Here is a 20,156-nt window from a genome sequence, read left to right on the forward strand (position 1 = left end):
CAACCCCAGCTCTCGACAGGGCCGCAGCCGCTGGAGGCCTGCCCTGGCCGCACCTGGAGTCCACCCACAGCCGGTCTGAGGTGGCTGCCCTGTGCCGAGAGCTTTCTCGGGGAAAGGCCCAGAGGTCTGGGGGGCCTTCCCCTGAGAAAGCTCTCGGCACAGGGCAGCCACCCCAGCCGGACAGCCGCTGGGCCAGACCCTCATGCTCTCTGGCTACGGGCTGTGGCGCTAAGGCCAGCCTCTGGGTGGCTGGTGGCCACTCGGGCCTCCCGGGAGCCTCTGGGCGGCAGCGGCCAGTCCTGACCGAGCAGGCCAGGCTCCGAGCTCAGGCCAGGCTCTCAGAGCCCCACAGCTGGGCCGGCCCTGACCCCTGGGTGCGACAGCCCTGGGTGCACACCGTGTCCTGCCTGGCGGTGACTGCAGGACTCCGGAGCGATGCCAGCGGTGCGCAACTTCAAAGCACACATTCTGAAGGCAACAACCACTCATTTTTTTTCCTCCGGAATACATGAAATTAAGGCAAATTTAAATGAAAACTGAATATTGGCACACTAAGCTGAAACAGATACAGTACCATCTAGAAGCAGAACATTTGTTTTTCCCAGACATTTAAGTACCCATTTCCTGGAAATGAACGTTCCCGGCTCACGGGAGTGCAGCGGCGAGGACCCGGCGGGCTCGCCCCCGGCCGCACACACCCGCCCCAAGGCCCCGTCCCGCGCCAGCCACACACCCCTCGCAACCCCGCAGCGGCCATCACCACGTGCATCGCCCGGGGGCCCCAACAGCCGAGGAAACTACATCCAGGAACCCAGGGAAGAGCAACAGAGCCCACCCTGATCCGACGGCGGGACCCCAGGGTGCTCCCTGCTGAGCTCAGCTGGTCGGGTGAACCAGGCACCACCCTCTGGACATGCCTTCCCGGCCGTCTGCAGCGGGTCGTTCCCCGGAATCCTCCATGTGCGGCCAAGTTACGGGGCTCAGAGCGGCCCCCACCACCCACACCAAAGTCGGGAATCACACATGCAAAGCCCCGACCATCACCACGCCTGACTCGACAATGGCCTCTAAGAACGTGTCCACGACGCGCCTCAAGGTCACAGGAGCAAGAGGCAGTGGTCACCGGAAGAGCAAAGAACCAGGACACCGGGACGCCCAGCATGGGGAGCCAGCACTGTCCCACTGCGTCCCACAGGACCCCCCCGGGGCCAGGCCCACCCAGGCCACTCAGCACCCGCGTCCACTGACTCCAGCAGAGGCCCCAGACAAGACAACAGAGGTGACGCGCAAGACGGAGGAGATGGAGCCCCTGCTGGCCCGGGGCGAGCGCTCACAGAACGAGGAGAGGCGAGCCAGCGGACGGCAGAAACACGGCAGGGCGGCGCACGCTGCACCTCGATGACCACTTTGCCGAGAACGGCCCGACCCCGCCGGTCGGAAGAGGCCGCAGGGACCGAAAGCAGAGCCCAGGTCCTCCGGGGACACGACAGTCTTGCCAGCAGAGCCCAGCGCAGACCTAGAGTCGGAGGGCCACGGTGACTACGCAACCGAGAGCAGAGAGAGGCAGGAGCAGTCGTGTTTGATAAACTAGACTTTCACTGAGGAAAGTGAAAAGGGAGCACAAGGCTGCGATAAGCGCCGGCTGCCACGGGGGAAGCGCACTCGTAACACCCGCGCAGCAGGCGGTGCAGCCGAGGCTCCCGTGGCCATCGCTGAACCTGAGGGAGATGCGGGTCGTAACACAGCACCCCCCCGGGCCGCGATGCCCGCTCGCCACAACGGGCACGTCGTTAGACAGGCCACAAATGCAGAAACAAAGCTTCGCGTGAGGAGTTCGACTCCGTAGGCCTCCCGGGCACCTGCAGGGCACTGCACCCCAAAACTGCTGCATGCACGTTTTTTTCAAGTGCACATGGAGCACACTCAGGAACACGTCGTATCTTGTGACCCAAGTCAATTATCCACACAGAAGCTGAAACGGTACCTCGTACCTTCACGAACACCGTAAAACTAGAAATAACTGAGAAAAACAGCAGGAAAAACTATGACTACGTGGGGATTAAACAACAGCTGCTTTAATAGCAATTGGATAAAAGAAAACAAAAGTAGAATTAAAAAATACCTTGAGATGAATGAAAACGATGTTTCAGAATCTATGGGATGCAGCAAAAGCATCCTTCACGGGAAGACAATCGCAATGCAGGGCCAAATTAGAAAACAAGAAAAATCCCAAATAAACAACCTAATAGGACACCTCAAGTGACTTTATAAAGAGGCACAAATAAGACCTAAAGTTAGTAGAAAGAAGAAGATAATAAAAATAAGAGTGGAAAAAAATAGAGAACAGAGAGATGACAAAAATATTGAGGAAACCAAGAGCTGGTTCCCAGAGAGATAAACCCCCAGCGGGGCCAAGGAGAGCTCGACAAACAGAGCCAGTGAGAGGAGAAACCCTACAGACAGTGGGAAGGACAAAGACTGCAAGAGGCGCCTGGGGGTGAACAGGGGCGGGGGCCGACACACTGCACCGGCAGACCCCAGGAAGGGCAGAGGAGCTCAGCCGGCCCACAGCGCGGAAGCCAAAACAGCAAAAGAAATTTTCCAAGAAGCAAAGCCCAGGACCAGGTGGCTCACAAATGCCTCCTATCAAACTTGCGGAGAACCAATGCCCACCCTGCTCAAACTGTTTTTAAAAATATAGGAAGGGGGGGGCCTCCCCTGGTGGCACAGGCGGTTGAGCGCCACGCTGTGGAGCTGTCTGCAGCAGCGCCGGTTCCATCCCGGCCGGCCGGTTCGAGGGTTCCAAAGGGCGCAGCAGACCTCTCCCGTGTCCCCGCTGCTCCCCTCAGCAGTGTACTTCGTCAGTCTGCCTGTTCTGCTCCCCACTCTGTCTCTGGTGGATCCTCTCACCCTCCTACGCCTCTGGCCAGTACCCCAGCTCTTGTATAAATAAATAAATAAATCTTTTAAAAAAATACAGAAAGGGGTCCTCCCTGGTGTCCTGGGGAGTCAGTCTCAGGTTGTCACCGCTGCGGCCTGAGTGTGATCCCGGCCAGGGAGTGACCCACAGGGTGCCCCAGACCTCTCCTGTCTCCCCGCTGCTCCCCCTCAGCAGTGGATTTCAGTCAGTGTGCATGTTCTGCTCCCCACTCTGTCTCTGGGGAATCCTCTCACCCCCCCACCTCTGGCCTGTGCCCCAGTTCGTGCATGCATAAATAAATAAAAATAAATCTGAAACAAAAATTTTTTAATTCCTTCTTTGACGCATGTGTTCAGAAGTGTTAAAAAAAAAAAAATTAATCTGCAAGTTATCCAGGGACTTTCCAGCTACCGTTCTGTTAGTGATTTCTGGGGTGATCCCACTGTGGCCCGAGAACAGATGCTCTAAGGTTCTAATCTTTTTTTTTTTTTTAAGATTTATTTATTTATTTATTTACACAAGCACTGGGTATGGTCAGAAGCGCGGGAGGGTGAGAGGATTCACCAGAGCCACCGCGGGGAGCAGAGCAGGCAGACAGACGAAGAAATACACTGCTGAGGGGAGCAGCGGGCGGCAGGAGAGGTCTGCGCGCCATGTGGGACCCTCGCCGGTGGCCTGGGATGGAACTGGTGCTGCAGAGGCTGCGGGCAGCTTCGCAACCCAGCGCTCAACCGCTGCGCCACCGGGGGAGGCCCAGGTTCTAATCTTTTAAATTCGTAGGGCGTGTTTTACGGCCCAGAGTGTGGTCTGTCTTGGAGGAGGCACCATGTGGCTTCATCTGATGTTTCCCGAAGCTAAATCAAGGTGCCAGGAGGCCAGGAAGCCCTCCCTGCCGGCACCTTCTCCCCAGGGCCCGCACCCCAACCAGGCGCAGTGGCAGCTCTGCCCCTCGCCTGAGGGCCCCAAGGCCAGACAGCTCATCTCTGGCGTCTTAACTCAATGGCATCCGCAGAGACCCTTTTCCGACAAGGTAGTGCTGTCGGCTTTGGAATCACGCCCTGAGTTCTCGGCTGAGTAAGTCCCCTTCTGTGGGCTCTGCGGTCCCTCCCCTCAGGGCGAGCGCCCCTGAGAAAAGTGGCGCTGAGCCCCCAGGGCCGGCATACCCATGTATTTGGGGGGTAGCTGGCATCACCCCAGTCCCATCCTCTCCCTCCAGGCGCATCTGGGGGACAGCAACCCAGGGTGAGGGCTGCGAGACCACACCTCCACAGTGCCCGTGCCCAACGAGCAGGTCAGGGGGGCTGGATGGGCCCTGCACCCCGTCTTGCCCCTGTTGGTCCACACGAGACCCCACCTGGCCTGGGCACCAGCCTCCTCAGCAGAGCGGCCCCACCTGGCGCTGCCCGCAGCCCCTTCCGAGCACAGCCAGGCCTCTCCCCCTGGGGCGTCTCCTCCGCTGATCATAGTGACAGCCCGTTTCAGCCGCAGCCCCCTGAGGCGTGTGGGAGGTCGGATGTCCCTCTTGGGTGGCTAGCAGGGTGGGCTCAGGGGAGCCCCGCGTCTCCCAGGCGAGCTCCTTCCCGCGCCCGCGCATCCTGGCCCAAGCGCTGCCCTCGCACCACCACCGCCCGCCGGCCCCGGAGGCACCATGGGTCAGGGCCGCCTCAGGTTGGACACCCCAAGAGATGCGGTCTCCGCGCTCGCCAGCCCGGCCCTCCCGGGCCCCCACAGCCCCACCACCCTCAAGGAACCCGAAGCTGCCGTGGTCAGCCGTGGTCAGCTGTGGTCAACCGTGGCCAGCCCAGGCATTGGCTGGAGACGCTGGGGCAGGCTCCACACACCTTCCTGGAAATACGCGAATGACAGGGGCCCACCGAAGCCTGCGGGGGCGAGGGGGGGCAGGCGCTGAGGACATCGAGATCATGCTCCTGGGGTTCTTCCGGAAACCCACAAAGCGAAACTCTGTGATGAGGAAAACACCCCAGGACGATGCGCCCCGAAGCGCAACCGCCCAAAGGGACACGCCCAATCTGCGACGCGGGTGCGCCCTGGGGCATCGTGCGCAGCCGTGTGGGCCCCTCGCTTGCGGTTGGGGGGCCAGTCCGGAGGCCACGGGGCGGGGGGCGCCCTGGGGAGCCGGCCGGACGCCCTGTCCAGCGGCCGCTTCGAGTGTGACAACGCAGTCTGTGCGGCGACGTCTGCCGTGTGGGAAACCAAACCTCAGGTGTTTTAAACGCTGGGTTCATTTTCAGAACCTTGGATTTTAGCATCTTGTAAAAGCCCGGACACGAGCGCGTCATCCCCACAGAAAGAAACAACGTTCACAGCCCAGAACGCTCGCGCCGGCGCCCTCTGCTTCTGCAGCCGAGCGGCTGGGCCCGGCCGGGCAGCGCGGGCAGCACAGACATGCTCCACCGCCCTCGGCCAAAGCAGGCAGTGGCCTCTGCCACAGCGCCCCACTGCAGGGCCCCGGGGGCCGGGGCTTCTCCGGCCGGCCCAGCTCTGCGCGCCCACCCTGGGCGTCGGGACCCCCAGGCCCAACATCCCGACAACACCGGCCCGAGGAGCGCCCCCCACCCCCCGCCCAGACCAAAACTCACGGCCACTAAGGCCACCCCGACCGCGGCACCGAGCTGGGGGTCAGAGACCTTTCAGGCCCTGCTTTCTGCCTGCGAGCGGGACACGGCCCTCGCCCAGCCCGGGAGTGACCGCTCAGCCAGCTCCCGCTCCCGCTCCAGCACCTCCCACGTCTGGCCGCCCCCTTCTCCCGGGAAGGGTTCCCCGAGATGCCAGCGTGCAGCTCAGGCCGCTGCCCTGCACCCCAAGCTGCGCCTCCAGCCCAGGTGCGGATGCCGTCTTAGTGCTACTATGGACCCCGGAAGGGTCCCCAAACGGTCTGCGGCCCCAGGCTCCCTTCAGTAAAAGAGGGGGCCGGCAGCCGCCTCCCGGGAGGCTTCCCCACACAGTGCCCTGCTGGGGGCCTTGTGACCAGCCGGGATGACAGGGCCACACCGAGGAGATCAGGAGCGCAGGACGGGGCTCCGGAACAGGGAAGGGGGGACAGCAGAAGGTGGGGACCGCAGGGAGGAGGGGAGAGCACACAGGATGGGAGCGGCCATGCGGGAGGGGTGGGGCAGCGCTGGAGGGGAGGGGGCCGCGCCCAGGGAGGCTGGGGCGAGAGGTGTTTGGGGGCTTGGGGGCAGCACAGTTTGGGAAGGACAACCTGGACACTGGGGGGGGAGGGGGGGAGGGCCAGGGCGGGCTTTTGAAAACTGAGAATGTGTCGCAAATTCTAGACATTCAGGACGTTTCAGGAGGAAGACAGCTCTGTGGCAGAAGCGCCTCCCTCGCCCAAGCTGTGACCCCGGGCGGCGCGGTAGCACAGGGGAGCGGCAGGAGTGGCCGCGGGCCTCGAGGGGGAACAGGCTTGCGAGCAGGGCAGAGCTGGGGTGCCCAGCAGCGGCGGGATGACCGCTTTCCAGCCAGGGTAGAGCTGTAAGCGCCTCGCTTTCACCTGCAGACACTCTCGGGCTTGAGACGTGGATCTGGCCCTCCGCAGTGGGGGGAGGCGGGGCCGCCGCTCCCGGGCACCCTCATCGGAACGGGAAACCCTGATTCAAGACGTGCAAAACTGCCAGGAGGTGCCCGCTGTCTCACTAACCTCCCGTCCAGAACAGGGCACAGCCGCCCGAGACGGGCGCTGGGCGGAGATGCTGGGCCAGGACCAGCTCAGGCAAGCCCCCCCACACACACACCCCCCAGCAGTCTCACCGGGAGGCACTGCCTGATTCCCAGGCAGAAGCGACCCCTCCCACAATGGGGCGGAGGCGGGACCCCTGTGGGGCCCAGGCTCCTCTCAAGGTGGACTGCGGGGGGTCCTTCCAGCAGGCACCAGGGTCATCTGCCGGGACATCACTGGACACGCCAGGCCCAGGCCAACCACTACCCACTGAGTGGCATTGGCATTGGGGGCCAGGCTGCCCAGCCATTGCCCAACCTGTTGGAGCCAGAGTGGGGTGTCTGGTCAGGCAAGGAGCTGGGCCTGGCCAGAGCCTGGGCACCCGCCTCCTGGGCTGCCCCAATGCCAGTGCCCCACGCAACTCCGCACCACCCCCCCCCGCCCTCTCCGGGGGAGTCACACCTCCAGCTCCCACCCCATAGGGTGGGGCTCACTGACCCGCACCCCTCCTGTCTAACCAGAAAAACAGACCAGCAGCAAGACGGCCTCTCGAGGGCCACCTGTGCAAGGGGGAGGACAGCCTCCCGGCCTCCAGTGCCTGGCGGCCGCAGACAGACGGGAAGGATAAAGGACACGAGCAGAAACCACGGACATCAGCGAGGACACTGGACGTGCAGAGTCCACGCTGTGTCACGCGGTCCTGGTGAGGACCCCACGGGCCAGGGTGGGGTCCCCTCGCGCGTGACTTGGGGTTTTCAGGCTTCGCCACAGCGTCACCAAGAATCCGCAAATCCACCCATTTCCTCGTGCACTTTTTAAAAAGTGCCAGTACCCCCAAAACTTTTAAGACTTTCAATGTTGAATTAAAAATAGTGGAAGTAGGTCACGTCTTAGCGCCTAATACAAAGAGCTGGGGCACCAGCCTGGGCGGTGGCCAGGCTGCGAGGGGGCACAGGCCGGTCCCCCACGTTCTCCAGCCCGCCCAGAACCGCTGCCCCCCCAGGGAGCGAGAGGAAGGAGACTGCGAAATGGACCCAACGCTGAAGACACTCGCAGGTCCCCGCACAGAGGGAAAGACGGGACGCCTTCCTCAGGGGGAGGCGACCACTGCCTGCCCGGGCACGCGCCCCTCAGCCAGATGGGCACCAGCGCCCCCGGCCGCAGCGCCGCTCCCCACTATCTCCCAGGCACGGGGCGTGTTGCTTTGTTTCCGCGGGGGCTGAGCAGGGGGTTCTCGAGCTGCCCCCAGTGTGAGGCGCTTGGTTTCCGCCCTCGAACCCTCCCGGGGTGCCCGGGTCGCCCTGCGGCAGGAGGACACCGCGGGGCCCGGGCGCCAGGCCGGCTCACTGGGCGCCCCGAGGTGGCGGACAGGGGCCCGCCAGGGCCCCCCCCCCGGCCCCCCCACCCCGGCCAAGCTCGGAAGGGCACAGCCACCAACAGGGGCCCGGGCCCATCCGTCTGGCGCGGACGTGGGGGACCCCAAGGCCCCGGGCGCGGCGGGGCGGGCGGCCCGGGGGTGCGGCCGGGCTCTCCGCGGCGGGCGGCGGGGGTCGGGGTCGGGGGCGCGGGCGCCAGCCGCGGGGCGCGGGCGGGGCGCGTCCGCCGGGGCGTCGGGGGCCCGCGGGCCCGGGGCGCGCTCTCGGGGTCCCGGGCGGGCCCCGCGCTCACCTTCCGACAGCTCCAGCTCCAGCTCGGCCAGGCTCTCCCGCAGCTCCGCGGGCAGCGGCGCCGCCCCCGGCGGGCCCCCGCGCTCGGCCATGGCTGTGCGGCCGCGCCCTGGCGGGCCGGGCTACGTGGCTGGGGCAGCGCCGCGGGGCAGCCGCCGGGCCCGCGGGGCGCGCGAGGGGCGCGGGAGGGGCGCGGCTCCGCGGCGGGCGGCGGGCGGGCGCGGGCACGGCGCGGGCGGGCGCGGGCACGGCGCGGGCGGGCGCGGGCACGGCGCGGGCACGGCGCGGGCGTCCCCTCGAGCCTCGCCGCCGCCCCGCCCGCTCGGCGGCCCTGGAGCGCGCGTGCGCGGCGGAAGGGCGGGAGGCGCGCGCGCAGGCGCAGACGTGGCCGAGCCCAAGGCGCGCTCCCGGGCCGCCCCGCCCCCCCGCCCGCGCGGGCTCCGCGCCTGCCGCGGGACCGGGCCGCGTCGCTCGGGCGGCCGCTGGACTGGCGGGAGCGCGTCGCGCCCGAGAGGCGCTGCGGCGGGGACGCTCGGCTCCAAGCCCTGAGCGCCCCGGAGAGTTAGGGTTCCTGAGGCGGCGTCTGCGGCCTCACACTCCTGTGCAAAGAGGGTCTGCCCAGCGGCGGGCGGGTCCTGAGGGGGGCTCCCGGCGGCGGGCGGGTCCTGACGGTCGGCCCCGCATTGGCCAGCTCCTCCTGCGCGGGTCCCCATCACCTGCGAGGGTCCCCATCACCAGCGTGGCCCCACTGTTCTGAGGCGCCTCCTGCCCAAGCTGGAGGGGGCCGCACCTGGGAGGGCAGAGCCCCCCCACGCACACACAGGCACCTGCTAGGAAACAACCGAGCCCGGGGCAGCGCCCTCTCCCAGGCTCAGAGGTTCCCGCGGGCCCACAGGACTTGGAGGACAGCGGGGATCCTGGCGGTCCCCCGGCATTCTGGTGGGGTGCGGCCGCCTGGCCTGGGGCCACCGCCAACCGGTTCATGCGGGAACAGCTGGGCCCTGGCCACCTGGCCCTGCCTCCCTTCACAGCAGCAACAGCGCAGCCTTCTCCGCCCTCTGCCGGGCCTCCCCCCAGGACCTCCCTGGCCCTGGAGTCTGAGGGCAGGAGGCAAGATGGCAGCGGAGCGGGTGACCGCGGGGGGCGCTGGCCGGAAGGTAACCTGGGAGTCGGTGTTCGCTCGCGCTCAACCGAGAGGGCGTCAGGCGCCTTTGCCCCCAAGGGTGCCGGAGGGGCCCTGATCTCAGCTTGGCCTCAGTCTCCGCTGGAGAAACGTCCTTCCTGCCCGCCCCCCTCCCTGGGCCTGACGGGCCACGCTCCTGTCCGGGGAAGTCCGGGCCACTCGCTGCGTGCCCTGCAGGCTTCTCTCGGCCACCCGCCACCCGCCAGTCAGGTGCAGGAGGGACCCACTGGCACCAGAAGAGCGATTTACCCGCCGCGTCATGAAATTATACCCTCTGTGTCGACCGTCACGTCCTGGTTCCTGAAACCTGGAGATTCCTGTCTTATCACAACACCCTCCCTTTGCCATGCCTGGGTTTTTGCTCAGGTGACTTGTAAGGCTCCCACATGGCTTCAGGATGGGGACCGGCAGCAAGAAGGGAGCGACCGGACATTGAGCTCCGGAATCACATGGCGGTGATCACGAGCACGTGACTAAGCCTTGATAACTGGTTTGGAGACTCCCCGGCTGGTGTGTACCCCACCTGGGGAAGCCGCTCTCATGCCACCTCCATACCTGTCCTGGGCATCTCTTCCACTCGGCTGCTCCTGAGTTAGAGCCTTTACAATATGCTGGCAATTGAAGGAGGGCTCTCTGCAGAGTTCTGAGCCATTCGAGCACATTACCAGCCCCGAGAGGAAAAGCAGTGGTCGGGACACAACTTTGGGTGAAATCCAAAATGGCCCCACATGTGGAGGGTTGACGAGACGGAAGAAAGAGCAGGTTTAGCAGTCCAGGGGACGGACACACAAGGCTTGTCCAGGGCGCCTCTGCCCACACCTACCACAACCCTAAGTTGTTTTTGTTTTTTTTTTTTTTGAAGATTTATTTATTTATACAAGCACTGGGTACAGTCAGAAGCGCGGGAGGGTGAGAGGATTCACCAGAGCCAGAGCGGGGAGCAGAGCAGGCAGAAGGACCAAAGGACACTGCTGAGGGGAGCAGCGGGCGGCAGGAGAGGTCTGCGCGCCATGCGGGACCCTCCTCCGGTGGCCGGGGAGCAGCCGGGGATCGAACCGGCGCTGCAGAGGCTGCGGGCAGCTTCGCAACCCAGCGCTCAACCGCTGCGCCACCGGGTAGGCCCCAACCCTGTTTCTATAGAGGCTGTTCCAGGGTCGGTTACGTGTCCCATTCAGATGGTCTCAACAAAACGTTGCTCTCATGGTTGCGTCCTTGAAATGTCTCCTAGTGTGAGAACGGCCAGCAGAACATCAAGTCCAAGGGCAAAGGAGGGTAAGGAGTTGGGAATGCCTGGATCCGGCTCAGGGGCCAGCCAGTGGTCAAATCCTTTGATGACCTTCAAACCACAGCTCAAGGATTAAATTGTTCTCAGACCCTAGAGCCCAAGCAAGATAAAAAAGTATCCAAACTTTTGAGGTTTGCTCTCACGAAGGGCAGAGCCTAAAAGCTCTGAGCATGTACAGATCAGATTAACCTTGAGTCGAGTCCCAAGATGGCCAAAGTCGGGGTGGTGGGGGGGCCCACCAATAGAAATTTAAGACTCCCGTTATCTGGGAAAAACAAAAACCTTCATAATTCTTGTATGGGCTGCCCTGTAACTAGCCAGTGACCTTCAACCAAGTCCACATTTTCTTTGCTTTTCACCCACTCCTTAGTTAATAAGAATGCTTTCTTTTCAATCTTGGTCCTCTGAACCCCTTCTCCCACCTAGAGGGAAGCAAATTTAAGTTTTTTCTCCTGCTTCCCTGCTCATCAACTTGCAATACACTTTCTTCTCTCAAAATTCTGATGTCTGGCCTCCCTGGTGGCGCAGGCGGTTGAGCGCAGCACTGTGAAGCCATCTGCGGCCTCTGCAGCGCCAGTTCAGATCCCCGCTGGCCGTGGAGCAGCCCACATGGCGCAGCAGACCTCTCCTGGCTCTCCCGCTGCTCCCCTCAGCAGTGTATTTCGGTCATATTCTGTTTCCCATATTCATATTCTGTTTCCGCTCTGTCTCTGGTGAATCCTCTCACCCTCCCACACATCTGGCCTGTACCCTGGTTCTTGTATAAATATAAAAAAAATCTTTAAAAAAAAAATTCTGGTGTCATATTTGACTCATGCATGTTGGCAGTAAGTCTCCTGCTCAGTCACCTCCTCACCCAGGTGCGAACCCCCAAGTTACTGTTGGCCAAGCAAAGTGTAGGTAGCCCGAAGACCCCACTTGATGTTTAAATTGGGGCCTGTGCTGACTTTGGGTCATGTCGGGAATGCATTCCAGGATGCCAGCTGGTGCTGGAGAATTGGTATTGAAAATGACCTGAGACCAACTCAGGAGGTCAGGTGGGCAAAGCAAGCTGCATGAACACATACCTCGGCTTCCCATGACATCGCCCTTGAGTTGTTCCCCTCGAGCTACTCCTGCTCTACATATGGATTTGCATTTCCTGCCCCAAACTTGTTTGTGGGCTGCCCACATATTGACCACCGCTGCTCTGACCAGAAGCTCTTCTCACAGCAGGCGTGACCATAGGCTTATGACCACAGAGTTTCCCGGAAGTGGCTAGATTCACCCCAAGGACAGTGGAAAGTCATGCCATTTAGGGTGCCACTGCTCCCACAACCACAACACATAGCCCAGGCCCCCCAGCTGGCGAAGATAGGAAGGGCCTCAAACAACCCCTAATCCCTGAAGGGCTCTTTGCTTTTCACATCCTGTGACACCGGGCTCTGCTGTGTGACGGGCAGCTGTTTCAACCCAGTAGCAGAGTGAAGACTGAAGCAGCAGCAGGGAAAGGGGCTACTTATTGGCTGCTGGGATTGATACCAGTCACGGAGGGGAAACTGGATAGGCACCCGGGAGGGCAGGGAGATCTATAATCTGGTGTCTTCACTGGGCACCTCTTGGGACACAGTACTTCCAGGTTTAATTGCAGAGGAAGAAGGAAAAGGAAGTCCTGTGAAAACAAAACTACTAACGTCTCAAATCTTTCAGAAAGTTTAGGTCACCCAGTCAGCCAAGACGCTGGCTGAAGGCCGGAGAACAAGGGCTGGGAGACAGAAGCCCGAGGGAGTTGGCAGACATCAGAGGCCTGTGACTGCGTAAACAAGGGGCGCACGGAGCCTTGCTTTAGCGCACGCCTTGGATGTCTTTGCTTTCACCTCCCTGTTGTGGGGGTATCCGGTCCTGACATCTGTGTTCCCTGGAGGGCCAGCTGGTGATGGGACACTCCCGGCCTGGGGTGGGGAAAGGCTAGCGCACGCACTTTCCTTCTTACAGAGTTGCCGCACAGCGCCAGGTGCGTAAGTCCCATTTTGATAAACATGGGTGAGAACAAATGCTGAGTAGCCAAGGGGGTGGTCATGCCACCCCTGGCGGTGCCTCTCAGCCCAACCCTCGTCTGCGTGCGCCACTTCTGCAGGGACCTGTCCTGGCTCAGGTCCCTTGTCCACTTTCACTGACAGAAAGGCCAACGCGGGTGCTTCCTCACTCGGCTGCAGGCAGTGTCTTGCCGCAGACCAGCTCAGCGGTGGCGGGAGATCGAGACAGTCTCAGGGTTGAGTGAGAACGAGCAGAAGGTGGTCGAAGGAATTAGGGCGAGGGACAAGAAAGAATGACACACAGACACACTCAAGGGAGAGTGAAAATCTGAGTGTAGTTTGCTCAAATCATTACGCATATTTATACATTTTCAAAAGGCATTAGGTCACACAAAATCTATTTTCCCAGCATAACAATGTTTCTTGTTACCTAGGCATAGAATACAATTTTCTAGCTAATAGTTTACAAGTTGCTAAGCATATGTGGTTACATTTCCTGAAACTGATTTTTACATATATAGAAAAAGTCAGGTAAGAAAATTAATTATGGACAAGTTGCTAAGTTACTACTTATTCAGAAACAATGATTAACTGGTTAATGGTTAAACTGCTTTGTAGGTAATTCCATCAGGCTTGTTTGTAGGCAACGCTCTCAGCAGCCTTGTTTTCAAGCAAAGAAGGGGTTTTTTACTGCAGGCTTATTGCCTAGATTGGGCTTATAGGCTTGTAGGCCTTGTTTGATCTGAAGCCCCTCGGGGACTGCGCCTGTCTTAGGTCGTCAGGAGTCACAGACATGAGGCCGGCCAGTGCCTTCTTTAGTCTGCCCCCGATCTTACCCGTCATTGACTGTCCAGTCCAGCGCACAGGGGAAGAGGGTCTTACGTACTCTATTTGTGAGCATCCACAGTACAGCCACTCTTTATTTCATCCAATTACTGGCGAGCAATGGTGGCAACAGTGGCATTGCCAACCATGGAGGCAGGAGCTGCCACAGTGTCTCCTCGCACAAGCGTCTCTAGGGGTAGGCTGCCCCGTGTCAAAGCGACAGCCCCACTGACTCCTGCCCCCAGGGAGCAATAGCTTCTGGCTCCATCCCTGGGTACCTTCCGCACATCCCTCGTGCCTCAGCTCTGCCAACATCAGCATAATCACATCCTTGTGTTAAATTCCCCGTTTGAAAACCCAGCAGAATTTGCTCGCCTGCCGGGGCTCTGGCTGATCGTGTCCTACATTAACGTGTTCTGGGCCAGACTTCAATTTGGTCATGACATTTTTTTCATCTTTCATTGTGAAAATACTCAAACAAGAACCAACCATACGCTCACTGGGTTCAATGTTTTAAAAAGACTTGCCATTCTGCCTTAATCCACACACGTGGTGTCTGTGGGTGTGTGTGTATATGTGTCCCCACAACAGTCAGTTCCAAGCAAACATTACAGGTCCCTATCATTAAACAATTCAGCCTACAAGGCCTAAGAAAAGCAGTTCTTACATAACCATTATCACACTTAAGAAAATGAGTAATTCTCCTAAAATCTATTATCCAATTATTCAAAAAAGTCTTTAGAGCTGAGCCCCCATTTAGGAACTTACTGAATTTTACACATTATATTCCATTTTGTTCCTTATTTTTTTGTAACCTAAAAAAGGCTCATTTTTCTCTTCCCTGACGAACACTGTCTATCTGATAAAACTAGGCCACTCATTTGCAGAATTTCCCAGATCTGTCTTTTTCCTCATGGTTTCCTGTAATTTGTTCCCCATTTAAAACTGGGCATATGGGGCCTCCCCGGTGGCGCAGCGGTTGAGCACTGGGCTGTGAAGCTGCCCGCAGCCTCTGCAGCGCCGGTTCGATCCCCGGCCGCCGGTGAGGGTCCCACATGGCGCGCAGACCTCTCCTGCCGCCCGCTGCTCCCCTCAGCAGTGTACCTCGGTCCTTCTGCCTGCTCTGCTCCCCGCTCTGGCTCTGGTGAATCCTCTCACCCTCCCGCGCTTCTGACTGTACCCAGTGCTTGTATAAATAAATCTTAAAAAATTAATAATAAAACTGGGCATACGTATAGGAGACTCTACATTCACGTAGCATCGTGCTGGGGACCCCAAATATGGGGCGCGAGACAGCAGACCTGAGGTTTCTGTGGTGGGAAGTCCACCTGGGTTGATGAACTTCAGCCCCAGCTGATTGCTTCTTGGGGGGCTGCAGAAGATGGTTCTCTGATGACATGGTTTCCTCCCGATGAGTAAGCTGCTGCCTTTCTGTACGGATTTCCCAACATCGACAAGGGTGCCTGCCTCTCCTCCACGAAAGGCAGGGTGAGCGCCTTGCTCTCTGATAGCAATGACCAAGGCAGCCTGGGAGACAGTCCTCCCCCTGGGCTCTACGTGGGCCCTGCTGCTTCAGCTCAGCTCTGGCACGCACGACTCTACTTGGTATCAGTCACCAATTCAATCGTGATGTTGTGGGCGCCGAAACTAGACACCTCAAGGTAGTGCTGCAGGACATGGTGATGTTGTACAGTATTATTGGCACAGAAGGTGAGACACATGCCAGCATTGTAGGCGGAAAGAAAAATCTATCACCAAAAAGCAGCAGTTATTCAGAAAAAGTTGTTTTATATTAAAACCTAAGCCCAGCAAAAAAATAACATGGTCAAGAGTCCTACAAACACGCTGAGACACAGATCAATATACCTAATGGCAGGTTTCTGGGTGAAGGGTAACTGCCAGACACTAGCCCCAGCAAAGAACGTCTGAACTATAGAAGACTGAGATCACGAGCGGCAGGTGGCGCGCGCACAACTAACACAGGGCGGAAGGAAGAGCGAGCGTAGGCTGCGGGGTGTCTGCCGTGGGCAGGGAAAAAAAGCTCTGAGTTCTGTGGAAAATTTTAACTTACAGGAATTTCATGTAAATTCTAAACCTGTATTTTTTTTTTTTTTTGCCACTTATGGAAACAAAGTAGACAAAAGTACTGAACAACACAAGGGCTAGTCAAAAATAAAACAGTGCTTTAATTTTATTCCCTTTTCAATTTGTTTTCATTCTGAAATCCAGTTTCCATCTGCACATTGTAAGAAAATAAACAACAGGAAACCACTGTCTGCTCACCCTTCTTGGAGGCCGGCAGGGGCTCTGCTGGCAGGCACAGAACGGGCAGGCGGCGGGCCTACAGCACACGGCACCGCACAAAGGCAAGGAGCTGGGCCGCAAGGAGCGTCATGGGAAGCGCCCGTGTGGCCCTGCAGCAGCGCAGGCGAGGACCACAGCGCGCGGGCTCGGGCGGCCGCAGAGATGGGGTGTCGCTAGCACGACAGTCCCCACCACCAGTTTTCTTAGGAAAAGGACAACACAAATCTTTTCCTCAAGTAGAACTGCCACAGGTAAGAGCCACAGGATTTTATTGTTTAATCTTCTGACGGCAGGATTTCTTTGAAATGGAATCTAAATGTAAATAAAAGGGGTAGAGCGATTTGTCAGAAGGCACGGCACAGCTCTTAGGAAGACTCTCACAATATCAAAATAGTACCACTGAGTTCATCTATTTTTTGGTGAAAATAAGAATTGTGATAAAATACACAGTGATTTAAATTCTGATGGTTAAGAAACTCTGGACAAATCACACCCGCCTGAAACACGTTCCCTGTGGGCCCTGAGAGCGTCTGAGAAAGGGCCGGAGGGCCAGCTGACGAGCAGGAGGCAGGAGAGAAGCACCCTCCCTGCCTCCCGGGCAGAGCGTGTCCTGTTATTTATTTAAATGAACAGTCAGAGAGGGGCTTTAATTACCTGGCGGTAACCCCCCTAGCCTTTGCTGGATCACTTCTAAATGGTGGATATATTCCGTCAAGGAATGTTCCGGGTCTTCAGAAGTAGCCAGGGACCTCTCTGATCTTGATTCTGGGGACGGACTGGACCTACAAGCAAACACTCAATGATGGGGCGCGGCCGCCGGGGGCGTGGGGCTGTCTTCTTCCTGTCTTTGTGCTTTGAAACCAACGTCTGCATCTCAGAGCCAGAGAGCCAGGACCACTGTGCCCACTCCACGCGCCCTGGACTGTCATCAGCAACTCCGGGCCCACCTCTGTGCTGGGCGGGGTGGGGGGGGGAATGTCTTTCCCTGATGCCCGAACTGTGCCCTTTACTTGAGGTCAACCCCAGCCAGCTGCACCCCCACCCCCTCTGGCGCAGGGACGCCCTTGGCCAGCCTGGGCTTCCTCTCCAGGGCAGGAACACATGGGCCTCCCCCTGCGATGTGGGTCCCTGCCTGCCCCCGCCCCCACCCCGTGACAGGACATCCTGGGCCAGGGCCATAGCAAGTGCTGCCCTCCCGAAAGACTGGGCGTCAGGCCTCAGCGACTCGCCCTGTGCTGGGCCCACCAGGCCCCAGGCCAAGCCCGTGTTTGAGGAGTGAGACAATGAGGTCAGGCAATGTGAGGAGCAGGTGCGCAAGCTGCGCCCCAGGGCACCTGCTCCCCAGCTGCATTGGAGGGCGCAGACTGCAAGCCATGCGGGGCACCACGAGGCTGGGGCGAGGACAAGCCGGTCACAACCAGCCATGACACCAAAGCACAGAGACCAGTGTGGCCAGGGGCTCGCACGGTCTGCTCAGCGCTGGCAGGAGGAAGCGTACGCAGGGAGAAGACACCACAGCTACTCGATTGTCGGCACGCGACAGGCAGACGCCGCAGGCCACACGTGACTGTCTACGTGCAGGGCGTATTCCATGCACAGAAAAGTCGAGGTTGAGTGTCCGAACGGATGACTCATGACCGGGACTGCCCCCGTCCCCCCTGTGAACACGGCTGTTTGCACGGCTGAGGCCGGAGAAGAGGAAACAGAGCTCACGGCTTGCAGCGAGCCCCTAGCTGAGCTAAGGACAGGGAGTCGAGTGAGGACCCAGGCAGGCCGGACCCCGCCGCATCTCACTCCCTCACAGGACAGGCTGAGCCCAAGCCACCTGGACGCCAGCCACCGCAGAAGCCTCCTCTACCTCAATTCTCAACACTCGCAACAGTTTGTTCATTGAAGTTTTTCTCCTTAAACAACTTACGGAGGGTTAACATTGCCACTGTCACAACCTGACTGCCAGCTGCTGTGAAGCCAGATACATTACGTCTAAGATAAAACCTAGTCCCACAAAGAAGAAATGCAAAAAAGGCACCCAGACACGTGTGCGCATGTACATGCGCGTGAAGGGCCACACCTGGGAGGGGGCCCTGTCTCTGCAGACTGGCCCCTCAAGCACCCGGGGAGCCGGGCCGGAGGCACAACGCACCTTTCCCTCTGGCGGGGGCGGGTTTTCTGCACAGGGTCCCGGGTGTGGCTGGAAGACACGTCCCGGGTTGGGGGGGACTCGCTGGCTTCAGGTAGAGACCGCTGCTGCCGCGGGCCAGGGCCGCCTGGCCCCCGGATTACTTAACAGAGAAATTAGGAAAAGACAGAATTGCCTTTCAGTAGGAAGGCCCATCGGCCAAAGCTTTAAATTCATGAGCTTTTGAATCTTCATAGCAGTTTGTAAACATTGTTAAAGTACTCATTTTATAAAGGTCGTCTTAGAAACCTCTAGGAGAAACTGGAGTTTCAGTCCTCTGCATTTTTCTCCTGCAAAAACTCTGGACCCCAGGTCCCTTGGGGCAGCTTGTGGGGGGGGGGGTCTGCCCCACCAGAGCAGAGGGGAGCGAGCACCATGGCCCTTGGCCAGGCCCTCTGGCTGCAGCAGCAGAGAACAGAAAGACCCGCGAGCCAGAAAGCCCTGAAAGGCCTGTGCGGCAGTGAAGAGCCTTCGCTCGATGTGGGGCGACCAAGAGGCCCTTTGGTCAAGGACAGGCCGCGAGGGCAGGCATGGATTCGTGTGTCCATCTCCTGCTGCTCCTGAGCCGTGTCCTTTGCGTGCCCCCAACAGCACAACCACCGGTCTCTGCCGACTGCGCTCCCACGGGCACACAGGGTGACCCGGGTGTTCTGGGACCCGCCCCAGCAGAGCCACAGTGGGCAGGGGAGCAGCTGAAGGCACACCTGGACGGGCGGCCTGGCCGTGAGCCAGCGCTCCCTGCCGATCCACTTCTCGCCATTTCTTAACCAAAAAACGTAACCTACAAAATAAGGGACAAAGCATGGAAAACTTGAGCAAACCAGGAGCATGAGCACGGATGTGCGGGGCTGACAGCGGGTCGGGGAGTGACAGAGCCATCTTCACACCCACCCAGCGGCCACGACAGTGTCCCACGCACCTGGAGGGCAGGTGCTGGCCAGTCCAGTCACTGCCTGACTGTCCCTAACCCTAACCCTCCCTTCTGCCACCTGACAGGCTCAGGACAGCAGGGCCGTGGGCATGCAGAGGATCAGGTCAGGGTGGGGAGGTCAGACACTCCCCTGGGACAGCCCAAGCCAGGGGCGTCATTCCTCAGGTCATATCGAAGGTCCCTCCTCGGTGGGCACCAGAGACCCTGCCGCAGGGGGCCCTCAGTGCCACTCCCCCCCCAGCCACGGGCCTCAGGGTACCTCCTGGATGGGCGCTGGGCAGCTAGGGGCTGCTCACCTGCCCCTCCAGGCAGGATGTGTCCCCAGCCCCAGGGTGGAGGGCGGGCGGGGATGGGCGGGGCGGGGCGCACCTGGAGATGGCCACCACCACCCGCACGGCCGTGCGGAAGCGCGTGACGGGGCGCGCGGCGCCTTCGGCCTTGGAGGGAAACACGCCCAGGTGGGCGATCATGGAAAGCGTTTCCTGCTCCGAGTCCTGGAAGCCGCCGATGAGCAGCAGCAGGTAGCGCTTCTGGTAGATGAGGGCCTTGCGGAAGCTCTCGGCCCGCAGGTAGTGCAGGTACAGCTTCTCCATCTGCAGGAAGGGAGGCGCTCGGAGGGGCCGCCTGCCCGCCCGCCCGGGCCACCTCCGTCCGCCGGCCAAGGGCCACCCAGAGGGGCCCCACGGGCGGCCAGGCACCGGTCCCGCAGCACCCCCGGAGGGAGCACCCCACCCCACACGCCGGCCGGACCCGAGCCCCAGCAGGCGGGGGCAGGGGGCGGCACCGCGCGGGCCAGGGCAGCGGGGCTCCGGGTCTCCAGGCCGCTCCCGGGACGTGCAGCGCCGCCCGCCCCCCACTTGGCCCCCCACTTGGCCCCCACCCCCCTCCCCTCTCACCCTGACACCGCCGCAGGGGGCGGCCCCGCTGGCAGCTGGCGCGGGGCGTCCGGGCTCGGCGAGACGGGGCGAGCGCTGCAGGGCCGTGCGGTCCGGCCTCCCCGCGGGCCTGTCCGGCCTCTGCAACACACGGGCCGGGCCGGACGCTCGAGACGCGTGCCCCCGCCCACCTCCCGCCCCCCAATCCCCCGCCCCCCCACAGCTACCGACTCCCGACCAGCCCCGCCAAGCTGCGCGTTTTCATCAGAAACAAGAAGCCGAGTCTGAGTAAA

The 20,156-nt window shown here is 60.4% G+C and overlaps 3 protein-coding genes across 10 annotated transcripts in view; all 3 read right to left on the minus strand.

Annotated features, from left to right (window-relative positions):
* Positions 1 to 8,358, minus strand: part of DIP2A (disco interacting protein 2 homolog A) — a 48,403-nt gene extending 40,045 nt beyond the window's left edge. For all 8 annotated transcript variants that reach the window (XM_037524834.2, XM_037524833.2, XM_037524829.2 and 5 more), the window contains exon 1: positions 8,268 to 8,358. In XM_037524834.2, coding sequence (XP_037380731.1) covers positions 8,268 to 8,358 — 91 coding nt within the window. The remainder of the gene's footprint in view (positions 1 to 8,267) is intronic.
* A 7,365-nt stretch (positions 8,359 to 15,723) lies between these two features.
* On the minus strand, positions 15,724 to 19,320 carry LOC119257137 (pericentrin-like). The gene is made up of 4 exons (XM_037524837.2): positions 18,762 to 19,320; positions 18,022 to 18,160; positions 16,533 to 16,660; positions 15,724 to 16,190 (listed from the first exon to the last, which is right to left on the minus strand). Exons 1-4 carry the CDS (start codon positions 18,934 to 18,936, stop codon positions 16,147 to 16,149), a joined length of 486 nt encoding a protein of 161 aa, XP_037380734.2. The 5' UTR covers positions 18,937 to 19,320; the 3' UTR covers positions 15,724 to 16,146.
* The window catches only part of LOC119257061 (pericentrin-like), a 38,142-nt gene continuing 37,073 nt past the window's right edge, over positions 19,088 to 20,156 (minus strand). Inside the window, exons 39-41 of the mRNA XM_054700590.1 lie at positions 19,885 to 20,004; positions 19,358 to 19,581; positions 19,088 to 19,118 (exon numbers count right to left, since the gene is read on the minus strand). Coding sequence (XP_054556565.1) covers positions 19,088 to 19,118; positions 19,358 to 19,581; positions 19,885 to 20,004 — 375 coding nt within the window. The remainder of the gene's footprint in view (positions 19,119 to 19,357; positions 19,582 to 19,884; positions 20,005 to 20,156) is intronic.

Source organism: Talpa occidentalis, unplaced genomic scaffold (genome assembly GCF_014898055.3).
Source record: "Talpa occidentalis isolate TD23 unplaced genomic scaffold, MPIMG_talOcc4v2.1 talOcc4.4, whole genome shotgun sequence".
NCBI classification, from domain to species: domain Eukaryota; kingdom Metazoa; phylum Chordata; class Mammalia; order Eulipotyphla; family Talpidae; genus Talpa; species Talpa occidentalis.